Source organism: Lethenteron reissneri, chromosome 40 (assembly GCF_015708825.2).
Source record: "Lethenteron reissneri isolate LAM-NWPU_2019-01 chromosome 40, ASM1570882v1, whole genome shotgun sequence".
Classification (NCBI taxonomy): domain Eukaryota; kingdom Metazoa; phylum Chordata; class Hyperoartia; order Petromyzontiformes; family Petromyzontidae; genus Lethenteron; species Lethenteron reissneri.
Genome location: NC_083818.1, coordinates 3,616,712 through 3,634,053, shown reverse-complemented (window position 1 = coordinate 3,634,053; position 17,342 = coordinate 3,616,712). Strand labels below are relative to the sequence as shown.

The following is a 17,342-nucleotide window of genomic DNA, read 5'->3' as shown; positions in this document are numbered from 1 at the left end:
TGCTAGTCAGAGTGAATCTATGCTAGTCAGAGTGAATCAATCCTAGACAGAGTGAATCTATGCTAGTCAGAGTGAATCTATGCTAGACCGAGTGAATCTATGCTAGTCAGAGTGAATCAATCCTAGTCAGAGTGAATCTATGCTAGTCAGAGTGAATCAATCCTAGTCAGAGTGAATCTATGCTAGACAGAGTGAATCAATGCTAGTCAGAGTGAATCTATGCTAGACAGAGTGAATCAATCCTAGTCAGAGTGAATCTATGCTAGTCAGAGTGAATCTATGCTAGTCAGAGTGAATCAATCCTAGTCAGAGTGAATCAATCCTAGTCAAAGTGAATCTATGCTAGTCAGAGTGAATCTATGCTAGACAGAGTGAATATATGCTAGACAGAGTGAATCAATCCTAGTCAGAGTGAATCTATGCTAGTCAGAGTGAATATATGCTAGTCAGAGTGAATCAATCCTAGTCAGAGTGAATCTATGCTAGTCAGAGTGAATCTATGCTAGACAGAGTGAATTTATGCTAGACAGAGTGAATCTATGCTAGACAGAGTGAATCTATGCTAGACAGAGTGAATCAATCCTAGTCAGAGTGAATCAATCCTAGTCAGAGTGAATCTATGCTAGTCAGAGTGAATCTATGCTAGACAGAGTGAATCAATCCTAGTCAGAGTGAATCTATGCTAGTCAGAGTGAATCTATGCTAGACAGAGTGAATCAATCCTAGTCAGAGTGAATCTATGCTAGTCAGAGTGAATCTATGCTAGACAGAGTGAATCTATGCTAGTCAGAGTGAATCTATGCTAGACAGAGTGAATCAATCCTAGTCAGAGTGAATCTATGCTAGTCAGAGTGAATCTATGCTAGTCAGAGTGAATCAATCCTAGTCAGAGTGAATCTATGCTAGACAGAGTGAATCTATGCTAGTCAGAGTGAATCTATGCTAGTCAGAGTGAATCAATCCTAGTCAGAGTGAATCTATGCTAGTCAGAGTGAATCAATCCTAGACAGAGTGAATCTATGCTAGTCAAAGTGAATCTATGCTAGACAGAGTGAATCTATGCTAGTCAGAGTGAATCAATCCTAGTCAGAGTGAATCTATGCTAGTCAGAGTGAATCAATCCTAGTCAGAGTGAATCTATGCTAGACAGAGTGAATCAATGCTAGTCAGAGTGAATCTATGCTAGTCAGAGTGAATCTATGCTAGTCAGAGTGAATCTATGCTAGACAGAGTGAATCTATGCTAGTCAGAGAGAATCTATGCTAGTCAGAGTGAATCTATGCTAGACAGAGTGAATCTATGCTAGTCAGAGTGAATCTATGCTAGACAGAGTGAATCAATCCTAGTCAGAGTGAATCTATGCTAGTCAGAGTGAATCTATGCTAGACAGAGTGAATCTATGCTAGTCAGAGTGAATCTATGCTAGACAGAGTGAATCAATCCTAGTCAGAGTGAATCTATGCTAGTCAGAGTGAATCTATGCTAGTCAGAGTGAATCTATGCTAGTCAGAGTGAATCAATCCTAGTCAGAGTGAATCTATGCTAGTCAGAGTGAATCAATCCTAGTCAGAGTGAATCTATGCTAGTCAGAGTGAATCTATGCTAGTCAGAGTGAATCAATCCTAGTCAGAGTGAATCTATGCTAGACAGAGTGAATCTATGCTAGTCAGAGTGAATCTATGCTAGTCAGAGTGAATCTATGCTAGACAGAGTGAATCTATCCTAGTCAGAGTGAATCTATGCTAGTCAGAGTGAATCTATGCTAGTCAGAGTGAATCTATGCTAGTCAGAGTGAATCAATCCTAGTCAGAGTGAATCTATGCTAGACAGAGTGAATCTATGCTAGTCAGAGTGAATCTATGCTAGTCAGAGTGAATCTATGCTAGTCAGAGTGAATCTATGCTAGACAGAGTGAATCAATCCTAGTCAGAGTGAATCTATGCTAGACAGAGTGAATCTTATGCTAGTCAGAGTGAATCTATGCTAGTCAGAGTGAATCTATGCTAGACAGAGTGAATCAATCCTAGTCAGAGTGAATCTATGCTAGTCAGAGTGAATCTATGCTAGTCAGAGTGAATCAATCCTAGTCAGAGTGAATCTATGCTAGACAGAGTGAATCTATGCTAGACAGAGTGAATCTATGCTAGTCAGAGTGAATCTATGCTAGACAGAGTGAATCTATGCTAGTCAGAGTGAATCTATGCTAGACAGAGTGAATCTATGCTAGTCAGAGTGAATCTATGCTAGACAGAGTGAATCAATCCTAGTCAGAGTGAATCTATGCTAGTCAGAGTGAATCTATGCTAGACAGAGTGAATCTATGCTAGTCAGAGTGAATCTATGCTAGACAGAGTGAATCAATCCTAGTCAGAGTGAATCTATGCTAGTCAGAGTGAATCTATGCTAGTCAGAGTGCTAGTCAGAGTGAATCAATCCTAGTCAGAGTGAATCTATGCTAGACAGAGTGAATCTATGCTAGCAGAGTGAATCTATGTCAGTTAGAGTGAATCTATGCTAGTCAGAGTGAATCTATGCTAGACAGAGTGAATCTATCCTAGTCAGAGTGAATCTATGCTAGTCAGAGTGAATCTATGCTAGTCAGAGTAATCATGCTAGTCAGAGTGAATCAATCCTAGTCAGAGTGAATCTATGCTATGACAGAGTGAATCTATGCTAGTCAGAGTGAATCTATGCTAGTCAGAGTGAATCTATGCTAGTCAGAGTGAATCAATCCTAGTCAGAGTGAATCTATGCTAGACAGAGTGAATCTATGCTAGTCAGAGTGAATCTATGCTAGTCAGAGTGAATAATGCTAGACAGAGTGAATCAATCCTAGTTCAGAGTGAATCTATGCTAGTCAGAGTGAATCTATGCTAGTCAGAGTGAATCAATCCTAGTCCGAGTGAATCTACTTGCTAGACAGAGTGAACTCTCTGCTAGACAGAGTGAATCTATGCTAGACAGAGTGAATCTATGCTAGACAGAGGAGTGAAATCTATGCTAGACAGAGTGAATCTATGCAGTCAGAGTGAATCTATGCTAGACAGAGTGAATCTATGCTAGTCCAGAGGGAATCTATGCTAGACAGAGTGAATCTATGCTAGACGAGTGACTCTATGCTAGACAGAGTGAATCCTATGCTAGACAGAGTGAATCTATGCTAGACAGAGTGAATCTATGCTAGACAGAGTGAATCTATGCTAGACAGAGTGAATCTATGCTAGACAGAGTGAATCTATGCTAGACAGAGTGGAATCTATGCTAGCAGAGTGAAATCTATGCTAGACAGAGTGAATCTATGCTATCAGAGTGAATCTATGCTAGACAGAGTGAATCTATGCTAGCAGAGTGATCTATGCTAGCAGAGTGAATCTATGCTAGACAGAGTGAATTCTATGCTAGAAGGAATCTCTGTAGCAGAGTGAATCTATGCTATTCAGAGTGAATCTATGTAGACAGAGTGACTCTATGCTAGACAGAGTGAATCTATGCTAGACAGAGTGAATCTATGCTAGACAGAGTGAATCTATGCTAGACAGAGTGAATCTATGCTAGACAGAGTGGCGAGCGGTGCGAGTCGCGAGCGGAGCGAGGGGAGTTCCCGACTCCCTGTCACTCCGCGGTGTTCTACCCCGCAAGCTCCTGGGGGGTACACGTAACCCTGGCGGTACGTTTATCCCTGGGGGAAGAAAGGGTTGTTGTTTAACCAGTTAAGAGTCTCACTGAGCTATGAAACGACCTGGGCCACAAATGATAGCTCAACGAAGTGGCTTATCACGTGGAGATGTAGAGCGGCAGCCGCACACTCTAAACGCGTGATGTTGTTGAGTCTCAATGTGGAGGGGAAAACCGGAGGGGAGAGAGACACGCAAACTCCAAATATACAGTAGCAGGCGTCAGGGTCGCGATCGAACCCACGACCTCCTGTATACCAGGCGAGGTAGTTAACATCTCCTAGCCACCGTGATGATGATGAGAGAGAGACACGCAAACTCCAAATATACAGTAGCAGGCACACCAGGCGAGGTAGTAAACATCTCCTAGCCACCGTGACGATGATGAGAGAGAGAGAGACACCGCAAACTCCAAATATACAGCAGCAGGTGTCAGGGTCGCGATCGAACCCACGACCTCCTGCACACCAGGCGAGGTAGTAAACATCTCCTAGCCACCGTGATGATGATGAGAGAGAGACACGTAAACTCCAAATATAAGGCTCCTTTTCAGGATGGTCCTCTGCCAGGTGTTTTGGCATTCGGGGGCGATGCCACTGCTGCTGCTGCAGCTGCTGCTGATCCCAGCTGAGTGATTCACAGGCGCGATTTGTCCACTAGGGGGCGTTGGGGTGCCACCCCACCAAGCAGCTGGAGATGATAAATTATTTTTCTAAAAAAAAAACTTTCTATAAATAGTTTTGTTGTGATAATTGGTTTTTAACCCTTTTATCTGGCAACAAAACTGGCACCTTTTTTACAAGGAGTCAGGTTTGCATGGACCACAATACCTGCGGTCGAAATGCAAACAAAAAAACACAACCATGATAATGTATGCACTGTCCTTGAAGTTGATTGGTCCACACCCGAGACAGCTTTTCTTAGAGCCTAGTGGCCCTAGTCTCACATGGGTTGGACCAGATGACGCCAAAAGGCGCACAACTCAAAGACAATGCACCATCAGAGGATGAGAGCTCGGGGTAAGCATTTACACCATTGGAACCTCCTTTGCCAGTATCAAAATATGATAATTGGTTTTTTACCCTTTTATCTAGCAACAAAACTGAATTTAAAAAGGTGTAAGTTTTGTTGCCAGATAAAAGAGTAAAAACCAATTATCATATTTTACTACTGGCAAAGGAGGTTCCAATGGAGTTTTGTTGTGTTTTGATTTTTGTGTCATGTAAACAGAACATGCCATTTCCATACTAGTAGAGCACTAACCGGTTGTGTGTTGGAGAGTGAACCCATCATAACATTTACACTTCGAGTACTTGGTGACGTTTCGCCGTTAATCGCAACAATAACTACAACCACCAGCAGCATCAGCAGCATCAGGCGACAGCCACAGAGTCGTGGAGACATCCTCGCTCCTGTTTCAGGGGGGAGAGAGAGAAGCACGCAGATTCCACTCACATCAAGGCCCCCTCCAGAAAAAAAATCTTAATTTTAAAACGAATTTCCTGCCATTTCCTGCCTAAAATATTACAAAATTCACTAACACACTGGATGGACTTTGTATTTCTTTTTTTACAATAATGTCTCAGTGTATTGTATTACATTGCTCTGTTTTTAATGTTTTACCTTTTCTTGTTTCATTAGGGATTCATAAAGTACAACCATAACCAAAATCATATAAACATAAATCTCTTTTATAGCAATATATTGGCGGGGACATTTTGAGCTATTTGAATATTGGGGGTGTGTGTGTGTGTGTGTCCTACACACACACACAGCGGTCAGCGCGCTGCGCTACGAACCTGGCGACCCGGGTTCGATTCCCGCTCACGGCCAACACCAGTGACGGTTATCTGAACCGGTCCTGGGCCTCCCCTAGGTCGACTCAGCCTTAAATGAGTACCTGGTGCGGTGTGTAAACATCGCCACTCGGGAGACAAAGACGGTCGGGCGTGGTGCTGGCCACCCACCCCCCCGTGTACCGTTCCGGCCTTTATAGGTGCTCGCTAATGGCACTTGCCCCTACAGTCTGTTAAGGCTATGCGGGGGATCTTTGTGTCCCACACAATATATATTATATTTACGGCCTTGACTCACACAGACTCTACTCACACACACACACAGAGAGAACGCACGCAGACTCCACTGAGAGCGAAAGAGAGGAGTCGTGAGTCGATCCCAGGCCCTTTGTGGTCCCAGCTGCACTGCATCTGGAACTCGGCCACGACTCGAGACCGCCGGGGTCGGTGGGCGCGTCGGTGACTCTGAGCGCCGTCGTTGTTGTTGTTGTTGTCGTTGTTGTTGTTGTCTGTGCGCGAGCGAGCAGCTGGGGGGCAGGGCTCCCCGCTACGCCCTCAACCCCCTGGGCAAGAGGTGGGAGCGAGACAACCTCACCTACAGGTGAGACGACACGGAGGGGGGGGGTGACACGGGGGGGGGGGGGGGGACACGGGACATGGGGAGGACACGAGGGAGGACACGGGGGGGGGTGGTGGGGGATGGCACGGGGTGGGACGGGACACGGGGGGGGGGGGGCACAGGGAGGATACGGTTGAGAGAGACACGGGTGAGACACGGTGGAGAGACATTGGGGAGACACGGCAAAGACGGGTGAGACACAGATGAGAGACACGGGTGAGAGAGACACTGGGGAGAGAGACACAGATTAGAGACACAGATGAGAGACACGGATGAGAGACACGGGGCGAGCGAGACACACGGGGTGAGAGAGACACACATGAGAGAGACACACGGGTGAGAGAGACACGGATGAGAGAGACACAGATGAGAGAGACACAGACGAGAGAGACACGGGTGAGAGAGACACTGGGGAGAGAGACACAGATTAGAGACACAGATGAGAGACACAGATGAGAGACACGGGGCGAGCGAGACACACGGGGTGAGAGAGACACACATGAGAGAGACACACGGGTGAGAGAGACACAGATGAGAGAGACACAGACGAGAGAGACACGGGTGAGAGAGACACTGGGGAGAGAGACACAGATTAGAGACACAGATGAGAGACACAGATGAGAGACACGGGGCGAGCGAGACACACGGGGTGAGAGAGACACACATGAGAGAGACACACGGGTGAGAGAGACACGGATGAGAGAGACACAGATGAGAGAGACACAGACGAGAGAGACACGGGTGAGAGAGACACTGGGGAGAGAGACACAGATTAGAGACACAGATGAGAGACACAGATGAGAGACACGGGGCGAGCGAGACACACGGGGTGAGAGAGACACACATGAGAGAGACACACGGGTGAGAGAGACACAGATGAGAGAGACACAGACGAGAGAGACACGGGTGAGAGAGACACTGGGGAGAGAGACACAGATTAGAGACACAGATGAGAGACACAGATGAGAGACACGGGGCGAGCGAGACACACGGGGTGAGAGAGACACACATGAGAGAGACACACGGGTGAGAGAGACACGGATGAGAGAGACACAGATGAGAGAGACACAGACGAGAGAGACACGGGTGAGAGAGACACTGGGGAGAGAGACACAGATTAGAGACACAGATGAGAGACACGGATGAGAGACACGGGGCGAGCGAGACACACGGGGTGAGAGAGACACACATGAGAGAGACACACGGGTGAGAGAGACACGGATGAGAGAGACACAGATGAGAGAGACACAGACGAGAGAGACACGGGTGAGAGAGACACTGGGGAGAGAGACACAGATTAGAGACACAGATGAGAGACACAGATGAGAGACACGGGGCGAGCGAGACACACGGGGTGAGAGAGACACACGTGAGAGAGACACACGGGTGAGAGAGACACGGATGAGAGAGACACAGATGAGAGAGACACAGACGAGAGAGACACGGGGTGAGAGAGACGCGGGAGTGCGCGCGTCCCCTCCGCAGGATCGACCGTTTCCCGTCGTCGCTGAGCCGCGAGGAGACGCGTGTCGCCATCGCGCGCGCCTTCTCCATGTGGAGCCGCGTGTCGCCCCTCTCCTTCCACGAGGTGCCCGCCACCAGCCCCGCCGACTTCCGTATAGGTGCGGATACGAGAGAGGGATGGGAGGGGGTCCGGGGTGGGTGTGGACAAGGGGGGCGGAGGAATGCGGATGCGAGTGTAGTAGGTTCAATGAGACTTGGACGACGTAGTCGGAGGCACACTTATTTATTAACCGTTTCACTCAGCGCAGGCCAAGGTATACAACACTCGAAGGGGTATCGGCCCCTTCACCCGTCTAACAGGGAGATCCCACGATCTCTATCCCGGCTAGCCTACTCCCAGGTCCTCCACTCGAGAGCTAGGGGAGGCTAGCTGATCCAGCTCTGGCCAAGCTGGGATCACGGCACCCTGAGTCCCCAGACCGGCTCTTACAAGAGCATCGGCTCTGGGCTCTCGGGGCCACGCCACTGGCTTGCCCTGCTCGGTCCTTAAGAAGGACAGCGATCCAGGGGAGTCCCAGGGCCTATCTAGCCGGTCTTCCTTCTTCGCTGGTTTAAGCTGAACACTGAACCCCGAGCCCACCGGCTCACCGACTTATATAGCAACTCCCCCCGAGGGGTGGGGCCGTGGGGGATCACAGCGCCGTTTCAGCCCCCCAGGGCTAACCGGTGCGGACGTGGATGTAAGCATCCTTCCGCGTGCGGGCATAACCACACCCGGTGTGTTTGTTCGCCCTCCCGTAACACCTCTACACGAGGGATGCTCGTGTGACGACCAAGCGATTTCAGCCTCGGCGACTTCTCCCCCCCCCAAATTTTGATTTAAAGCTTTCGTGACTGCAGGGATTTATCTTCTTGGTTCTTTCGGTAAAGTCACGTAGAAGGGAAGTAATAAAATAATTGTTTTATTATGTTTTATTTTTATTATTTTATTACTTCCCTTCTACGTGACTTTACCGAAAGAACCAAGAAGATTCTCCCCCCCCCCCCACCCCGCAGGGTTCTACAGGCGCGTGCACGAGGGGTGCGCGCGCGCCCCGGCGCTGCTCCACCCGTGCTTCGACGGGCGCGACGGGGAGCTGGCGCACGCCTTCCTGCCCCCGCGCGGGGACGTCCACCTGGACGACGACGAGAGCTGGGTGCTGGGCACCACACGCTTCAGCTGGAGCCGCGGTGGGGCGGGGTTTGGGTTGATGGGTTTGGGTGGGTGGGATTGGGTGGGTGGGATTGGGTGGGTGGGTTTGGGTGGGTGGGTTTGGGTGGGTGGGTTTGGGTGGGTGGGATTGGGTGGGTGGGATTGGGTTGGTGGGTGGGTTTGGATGGGTGGGTTTGAGTGGGTGGGCTTGGGTGGGTGTGTTTGGGTGGGTGGGTTTGGGTGGGTGGGTTTGGGTGGATGGGATTGGGTGGGTGGGTTTGGGTGGGTGGGTTTGGGTGCGTGGGTTTGGGTGGGTGGGTTTGAGTGGGTGGGTTTGGGTGGGTGGGTTTGAGTGGGTGGGTTTGGGTGGGTGGGTTTGAGTGGATGGGTTTGAGTGGGTGGGTTTGGGTGGGTGGGTTTGAGTGGGTGTGTTTGGGTAGGTGGGTTTGGGTGGGTGGGTTTGGGTGGATGGGTTTGGGTGGGTCGGTTTGGATGGGTGGGTGGGTTTGGGAGGGTGGGTTTGGGTGGGTGGGATTGGGTGGGTGGGATTGGGTTGGTGGGTGGGTTTGGATGGGTGGGTTTGAGTGGGTGGGCTTGGGTGGGTGTGTTTGGGTGGGTGGGTTTGGGTGGATGGGATTGGGTGGGTGGGTTTGGGTGGGTGGGTTTGGGTGGATGGGATTGGGTGGGTGGGTTTGGGTGGGTGGGTTTGGGTGGGTGGGTTTGAGTGGGTGGGTTTGGGTGGGTGGGTTTGAGTGGATGGGTTTGAGTTGGTGGGTTTGGGTGGGTGGGTTTGAGTGGGTGTGTTTGGGTAGGTGGGTTTGGGTGGGTGGGTTTGGGTGGATGGGTTTGGGTGGGTCGGTTTGGATGGGTGGGTGGGTTTGGGTGGGTGGGTTTGGGTGGGTGGGTTTGGGTGGGTGGGTTTGGATGGGTGGGTTTGGGTGAGTGGGTTTGGGTTGGTGGGTTTGGGTGGGTGGGTTTGGGTGGGTGGGTTTGGGTGGGTGGGCTTGGTTGGGTGGGTTTGGGTGGGTGGGTTTGGGTGGGTGGGATTGGGTTGGTGGGTTTGGATGGGTGGGTTTGGGTGAGTGGGTTTGGGTTGGTGGGTTTAGGTGGGTGGGTTTGGGTGGGTGGGTTTGGGTGGGTGGGCTTGGTTGGGTGGGTTTGGGTGGGTGGGTTTGGGTGGGTGGGATTGGGTTGGTGGGTTTGGGTGGGTGGGTTTGGGTGGGTGGGTTGGGTGGGTGGGTTTGGGTGGATGGGTTTTGGTGGATGGGTTTGGGTGGGTCGGTTTGGATGGGTGGGTGGGTTTGGGTGGATGGGTTTGGGTGGGTGGGTTTGGGTGGGTGGGTTTGGGTGGATGGGTTTGGGTGGGTGGGATTGAGTTGGTGGGTTTGGGTGGGTGGGTTTGGGTGGGTGGGTTTGGGTGGATGGGTTTGGGTGGATGGGTTTGGGTGGGTCGGTTTGGATGGGTGGGTGGGTTTGGGTGGGTGGGTTTGGGTGGGTGGGTTTGGGTGGGTGGGTTTGGGTGGGTGGGTGGGTGGGTTTGGATGGGTGGGTTTGGGTGAGTGGGTTTGGGTTGGTGGGTTTGGGTGGGTGGGTTTGGGTGGGTGGGTTTGGGTGGGTGGGCTTGGTTGGGTGGGTTTGGGTGGGTGGGTTTGGGTGGGTGGGATTGGGTTGGTGGGTTTGGATGGGTGGGTTTGGGTGAGTGGGTTTGGGTTGGTGGGTTTAGGTGGGTGGGTTTGGGTGGGTGGGTTTGGGTGGGTGGGCTTGGTTGGGTGGGTTTGGGTGGGTGGGTTTGGGTGGGTGGGTTTGGGTGGATGGGTTTGGGTGGGTGGGATTGAGTTGGTGGGTTTGGGTGGGTGGGTTTGGGTGGATGGGTTTGGGTGGATGGGTTTGGGTGGGTCAGTTTGGATGGGTGGGTGGGTTTGGGTGGATGGGTTTGGGTGGGTGGGTTTGGGTGGGTGGGTTTGGGTGCGTGGGTTTGAGTGGGTGGGTTTGGGTGGGTGGGTTTGGGTGGTATGGGTTTGGGTGTGTGGGTTTGGATGGGTGGGTTTTGGTGGGTGGGTTTGGGTGGGTGGGTTTGGGTAGATGGGTTTTGGTGGGTGGGTTTGGGTGGGTGTGTTTGGGTGGGTGGGTTTGGGTGGGTGGGTTTGGGTGGATGGGATTGGGTTGGTGGGTTTGGGTGGGTGGGTTTGGGTGGGTGGGTTTGGGTGGGTGGGTTTGAGTGGGTGGGTTTGGGTGGGTGGGTTTGGGTGGATGGGTTTGAGTGGGTGGGTTTGGGTGGGTGGGTTTGAGTGGGTGTGTTTGGGTAGGTGGGTTTGGGTGGGTGGGTTTGGGTGGATGGGTTTGGGTGGGTCGGTTTGGATGGGTGGGTGGGTTTGGGTGGGTGGGTTTGGGTGGGTGGGTTTGGATGGGTGGGTTTGGGTGAGTGGGTTTGGGTTGGTGGATTTGGGTGGGTGGGTTTGGGTGGGTGGGTTTGGGTGGGTGGGCTTGGTTGGGTGGGTTTGGGTGGGTGGGTTTGGGTGGGTGGGATTGGGTTGGTGGGTTTGGATGGGTGGGTTTGGGTGAGTGGGTTTGGGTTGGTGGGTTTAGGTGGGTGGGTTTGGGTGGGTGGGTTTGGGTGGGTGGGCTTGGTTGGGTGGGTTTGGGTGGGTGGGTTTGGGTGGGTGGGCTTGGTTGGGTGGGTTTGGGTGGGTGGGTTTGGGTGGGTGGGATTGGGTTGGTGGGTTTGGGTGGGTGGGTTTGGGTGGATGGGTTTGGGTGGATGGGTTTTTGGTGGATGGGTTTGGGTGGGTCGGTTTGGATGGGTGGGTGGGTTTGGGTGGATGGGTTTGGGTTGGTGGGTTTGGGTGGGTGGGTTTGGGTGGATGGGTTTGGGTGGGTGGGATTGAGTTGGTGGGTTTGGGTGGGTGGGTTTGGGTGGGTGGGTTTGGGTGGATGGGTTTGGGTGGATGGGTTTGGGTGGGTCGGTTTGGATGGGTGGGTGGGTTTGGGTGGGTGGGTTTGGGTGGGTGGGTTTGGGTGGGTGGGTTTGGATGGGTGGGTTTGGGTGAGTGGGTTTGGGTTGGTGGGTTTGGGTGGGTGGGTTTGGGTGGGTGGGTTTGGTTGGGTGGGCTTGGTTGGGTGGGTTTGGGTGGGTGGGTTTGGGTGGGTGGGATTGGGTTGGTGGGTTTGGATGGGTGGGTTTGGGTGAGTGGGTTTGGGTTGGTGGGTTTGGGTGGGTGGGTTTGGGTGGGTGGGTTTGGGTGGGTGGGCTTGGTTGGGTGGGTTTGGGTGGGTGGGTTTGGGTGGATGGGTTTGGGTGGGTGGGATTGAGTTGGTGGGTTTGGGTGGGTGGGTTTGGGTGGGTGGGTTTGGGTGGATGGGTTTGGGTGGATGGGTTTGAGTGGGTCGGTTTGGATGGGTGGGTGGGTTTGGGTGGATGGGTTTGGGTGGGTGGGTTTGGGTGGGTGGGTTTGGGTGCGTGGGTTTGAGTGGGTGGGTTTGGGTGGGTGGGTTTGGGTGGTATGGGTTTGGGTGTGTGGATTTGGGTGGGTGGGTTTTGGTGGGTGGGTTTGGGTGGGTGGGTTTGGGTGGGTTTGGGTAGATGGGTTTTGGTGGGTGGGTTTGGGTGGGTGGGTTTGGGTGGGTTTGGGTGTTTGGGTGTGGGTGGGTTTGGGTGGGTGGGTTTGGGTGGATGGGTTTGGGTGGGTGGGTTTGGGTGGGTGGGTTTGGGTGCGTGGGTTTGAGTGGGTGGGTTTGGGTAGATGGGTTTTGGTGGGTGGGTTTGGGTGGGTGGGTTTGGGTGGGTGGGTTTGGGTGGATGGGTTTTGGTGGATGGGTTTGGGTGGGTCGGTTTGGATGGGTGGGTGGGTTTGGGTGGATGGGTTTGGGTGGGTGGGTTTGGGTGGGTGGGTTTGGGTGGGTGGGTTTGGGTAGATGGGTTTTGGTGGGTGGGTTTGGGTGTGTGGGTTTGGATGGGTGGGTTTTGGTGGGTGGGTTTGGGTGGGTGGGTTTGGGTAGATGGGTTTTGGTGGGTGGGTTTGGGTGGGTGTGTTTGGGTGGGTGGGTTTGGGTGGGTGGGTTTGGGTGGATGGGATTGGGTTGGTGGGTTTGGGTGGGTGGGTTTGGGTGGGTGGGTTTGGGTGGGTGGGTTTGAGTGGGTGGGTTTGGGTGGGTGGGTTTGGGTGGATGGGTTTGAGTGGGTGGGTTTGGGTGGGTGGGTTTGAGTGGGTGTGTTTGGGTAGGTGGGTTTGGGTGGGTGGGTTTGGGTGGATGGGTTTGGGTGGGTCGGTTTGGATGGGTGGGTGGGTTTGGGTGGGTGGGTTTGGGTGGGTGGGTTTGGATGGGTGGGTTTGGGTGAGTGGGTTTGGGTTGGTGGATTTGGGTGGGTGGGTTTGGGTGGGTGGGTTTGGGTGGGTGGGCTTGGTTGGGTGGGTTTGGGTGGGTGGGTTTGGGTGGGTGGGATTGGGTTGGTGGGTTTGGATGGGTGGGTTTGGGTGAGTGGGTTTGGGTTGGTGGGTTTAGGTGGGTGGGTTTGGGTGGGTGGGTTTGGGTGGGTGGGCTTGGTTGGGTGGGTTTGGGTGGGTGGGTTTGGGTGGGTGGGCTTGGTTGGGTGGGTTTGGGTGGGTGGGTTTGGGTGGGTGGGATTGGGTTGGTGGGTTTGGGTGGGTGGGTTTGGGTGGATGGGTTTGGGTGGATGGGTTTTGGTGGATGGGTTTGGGTGGGTCGGTTTGGATGGGTGGGTGGGTTTGGGTGGATGGGTTTGGGTTGGTGGGTTTGGGTGGGTGGGTTTGGGTGGATGGGTTTGGGTGGGTGGGATTGAGTTGGTGGGTTTGGGTGGGTGGGTTTGGGTGGGTGGGTTTGGGTGGATGGGTTTGGGTGGATGGGTTTGGGTGGGTCGGTTTGGATGGGTGGGTGGGTTTGGGTGGGTGGGTTTGGGTGGGTGGGTTTGGGTGGGTGGGTTTGGATGGGTGGGTTTGGGTGAGTGGGTTTGGGTTGGTGGGTTTGGGTGGGTGGGTTTGGGTGGGTGGGTTTGGTTGGGTGGGCTTGGTTGGGTGGGTTTGGGTGGGTGGGTTTGGGTGGGTGGGATTGGGTTGGTGGGTTTGGATGGGTGGGTTTGGGTGAGTGGGTTTGGGTTGGTGGGTTTGGGTGGGTGGGTTTGGGTGGGTGGGTTTGGGTGGGTGGGCTTGGTTGGGTGGGTTTGGGTGGGTGGGTTTGGGTGGATGGGTTTGGGTGGGTGGGATTGAGTTGGTGGGTTTGGGTGGGTGGGTTTGGGTGGGTGGGTTTGGTGGATGGGTTTGGGTGGATGGGTTTGAGTGGGTCGTTTGGATGGGTGGGTGGGTTTGGGTGGATGGGTTTGGGTGGGTGGGTTTGGGTGGGTGGGTTTGGGTGCGTGGGTTTGAGTGGGTGGGTTTGGGTGGGTGGGTTTGGGTGGTATGGGTTTGGGTGTGTGGATTTGGGTGGGTGGGTTTTGGTGGGTGGGTTTGGGTGGGTGGGTTTGGGTGGGTTTGGGTAGATGGGTTTTGGTGGGTGGGTTTGGGTGGGTGGGTTTGGGTGGGTTTGGGTGTTTGGGTGTGGGTGGGTTTGGGTGGGTGGGTTTGGGTGGATGGGTTTGGGTGGGTGGGTTTGGGTGGGTGGGTTTGGGTGCGTGGGTTTGAGTGGGTGGGTTTGGGTAGATGGGTTTTGGTGGGTGGGTTTGGGTGGGTGGGTTTGGGTGGGTGGGTTTGGGTGGATGGGTTTTGGTGGATGGGTTTGGGTGGGTCGGTTTGGATGGGTGGGTGGGTTTGGGTGGATGGGTTTGGGTGGGTGGGTTTGGGTGGGTGGGTTTGGGTGGGTGGGTTTGGGTAGATGGGTTTTGGTGGGTGGGTTTGGGTGTGTGGGTTTGGGTGGGTGGGTTTTGGTGGGTGGGTTTGGGTGGGTGGGTTTGGGTGGGTGGGTTTGGGTAGATGGGTTTTGGTGGGTGGGTTTGGGTGGGTGGGTTTGGGTGGGTGGGTTTGGGTAGATGGGTTTTGGTGGGTGGGTTTGGGTGGGTGGGTTTGGGTGGGTTTGGGTGTGTGGGTTTGGGTGGGTGGGTTTGGGTGGGTTTGGGTGTGTGGGTTTGGGTGGGTGGGTTTTGGTGGGTGGGTTTGGGTGGGTGGGTTTGGGTGGGTGGGTTTGGGTAGATGGGTTTTGGTGGGTGGGTTTGGGTGGGTGGGTTTGGGTAGATGGGTTTTGGTGGGTGGGTTTCGGTGGGTGGGTTTGGGTGGGTTTGGGTGTGTGGGTTTGGGTGGGTGGGTTTGGGTAGATGGGTTTTGGTGGGTGGGTTTGGGTGGGTGGGTTTGGATGGGTGGATGGGTGGGTTTGGGTGGGTGGGATTTGGTGGGTTTGGAATTTGGTGAGTTTGAGATTGAGTGGTTGGGTATTCGGCACGGGTCTATCAGTACCGTGCTACGAGTCAATTCCTGGCACCCCAACACAGTCGCCGGTGTCCGGACCGTCTGGGTCAGGGGTCGGTAACCTGCAGCCCCGGAGCCGCGTGCGGCTCGTTAAGGACCATCGTGTCTCTCATAAATAACAAACAGTGCCCAGTCTCGAAACAAATGGCTCGTGTTGTGTTGGTTGCCGACCGCTCGTTTGGATTCTACCCTCGGGAAAGAGTTGGGGAAGTGGGGGGGGGAGTTGGTGGGGGCGGGAAGAAGGTCGGGGCAGGAAAAATTGGTTGTTGTGATGTCGGGGCGTTGTTGAACGACCTGGTGTGTGTATTATTGTTGTTGTGGTGGTGGTGGTGTGTAGATGAACGACCCGATGTGTGTATTATTGGTGTTGTGGTGGTGGTGGTGTGTAGATGAACGACCAGGTGTGTGTATTATTGTTGTTGTTGTGGTGGTGGTGTAGGCGTGTAGATGAACGACCCGATGTGTGTATTATTGTTGTTGTGGTGGTGGTGTAGGCGTGTAGATGAACGACCTGGTGTGTGTATTATTGTTGTTGTTGTGGTGGTGGTGGTGTGTAGATGAACGACCTGGTGTGTGTATTATTGTTGTTGTGGTGGTGGTGGTGTGTAGATGAACGACCTGGTGTGTGTATTATTGTTGTTGTTGTGGTGGTGGTGGTGTGTAGATGAACGACCTGGTGTGTGTATTATTGTTGTTGTGGTGTAGGTGTGTAGATGAACGACCCGATGTGTGTATTATTGTTGTTGTTGTGGTGGTGGTGTAGGTGTGTAGATGAACGACCCGATGTGTGTATTATTGTTGTTGTTGTGGTGGTGGTGGTGTGTAGATGAACGACCCGATGTGTGTATTATTGTTGTTGTGGTGTAGGTGTGTAGATGAACGACCCGATGTGTGTATTATTGTTGTTGTTGTGGTGGTGGTGGTGTGTAGATGAACGACCCGATGTGTGTATTATTGTTGTTGTGGTGGTGGTGTGTAGATGAACGACCCGATGTGTGTATTATTGTTGTTGTTGTGGTGGTGGTGTAGGTGTGTAGATGAACGACCCGATGTGTGTATTATTGTTGTTGTTGTGGTGGTGGTGTGTAGATGAACGACCAGGTGTGTGTATTATTGTTGTTGTTGTGGTGGTGGTGTAGGCGTGTAGATGAACGACCCGATGTGTGTATTATTGTTGTTGTTGTGGTGGTGGTGTAGGTGTGTAGATGAACGACCCGATGTGTGTATTATTGTTGTTGTTGTGGTGGTGGTGTAGGTGTGTAGATGAACGACCCGATGTGTGTATTATTGTTGTTGTTGTGGTGGTGGTGTAGATGTGTAGATGAACGACCCGATGTGTGTATTATTGTTGTTGTTGTGGTGGTGGTGGTGGTGGTGTGTAGATGAACGACCCGATGTGTGTATTATTGTTGTTGTGGTGGTGGTGGTGGTGTAGGTGTGTAGATGAACGACCCGATGTGTGTATTATTGTTGTTGTTGTGGTGGTGGTGGTGTGTAGATGAACGACCCGATGTGTGTATTATTGTTGTTGTGGTGGTGGTGTGTAGATGAACGACCCGATGTGTGTTTTATTGTTGTTGTTGTGGTGGTGGTGTAGGTGTGTAGATGAACGACCCGATGTGTGTATTATTGTTGTTGTTGTGGTGGTGGTGTGTAGATGAACGACCAGGTGTGTGTATTATTGTTGTTGTTGTGGTGGTGGTGTAGGCGTGTAGATGAACGACCCGATGTGTGTATTATTGTTGTTGTTGTGGTGGTGGTGTAGGTGTGTGGATGAACGATCTGGTGTGTGTATTGTTGTTGTTGTGGTTGTTGTGGTGGTGGTGGCGTGTTGTTGAACGACCTGGTGTGTGTATTGTTGTTGTGGTGGTGTGGTGGTGGTGGTGGCGTGTGGATGAACGACCTGGTGTGTGTATTGTTGTGGTTGTTGTTGTTGTTGTGGTGGTGGTGGCGTGTTGTTGAACGACCTGGTGTGTGTATTGTTGTTGTTGTGGTGGCGTGTGGATGAACGACCCGATGTGTGTATTATTGTTGTTGTTGTGGTGGTGGTGTAGGTGTGTAGATGAACGATCTGGTGTGTGTATTGTTGTTGTTGTTGTGGTTGTTGTTGTTGTGGTTGTTGTTGTTGTGGTGGTGGTGTAGGCGTGTGGATGAACGACCTGGTGTGTGTATTGTTGTTGTTGTTGT

At 52.7% G+C, this 17,342-nt stretch overlaps 1 protein-coding gene across 2 annotated transcripts in view; it reads left to right on the top strand.

The window, feature by feature from the left end:
- The window catches only part of LOC133352433 (matrix metalloproteinase-23-like), a 33,448-nt gene that overhangs the window by 10,493 nt on the left and 5,613 nt on the right, over window positions 1–17,342 (top strand). For both annotated transcript variants that reach the window (XM_061568075.1, XM_061568074.1), the window contains exons 2-4: window positions 5,998–6,071; window positions 7,575–7,711; window positions 8,610–8,783. In XM_061568075.1, the coding sequence (XP_061424059.1) occupies window positions 5,998–6,071; window positions 7,575–7,711; window positions 8,610–8,783 (385 nt within the window). The remainder of the gene's footprint in view (window positions 1–5,997; window positions 6,072–7,574; window positions 7,712–8,609; window positions 8,784–17,342) is intronic.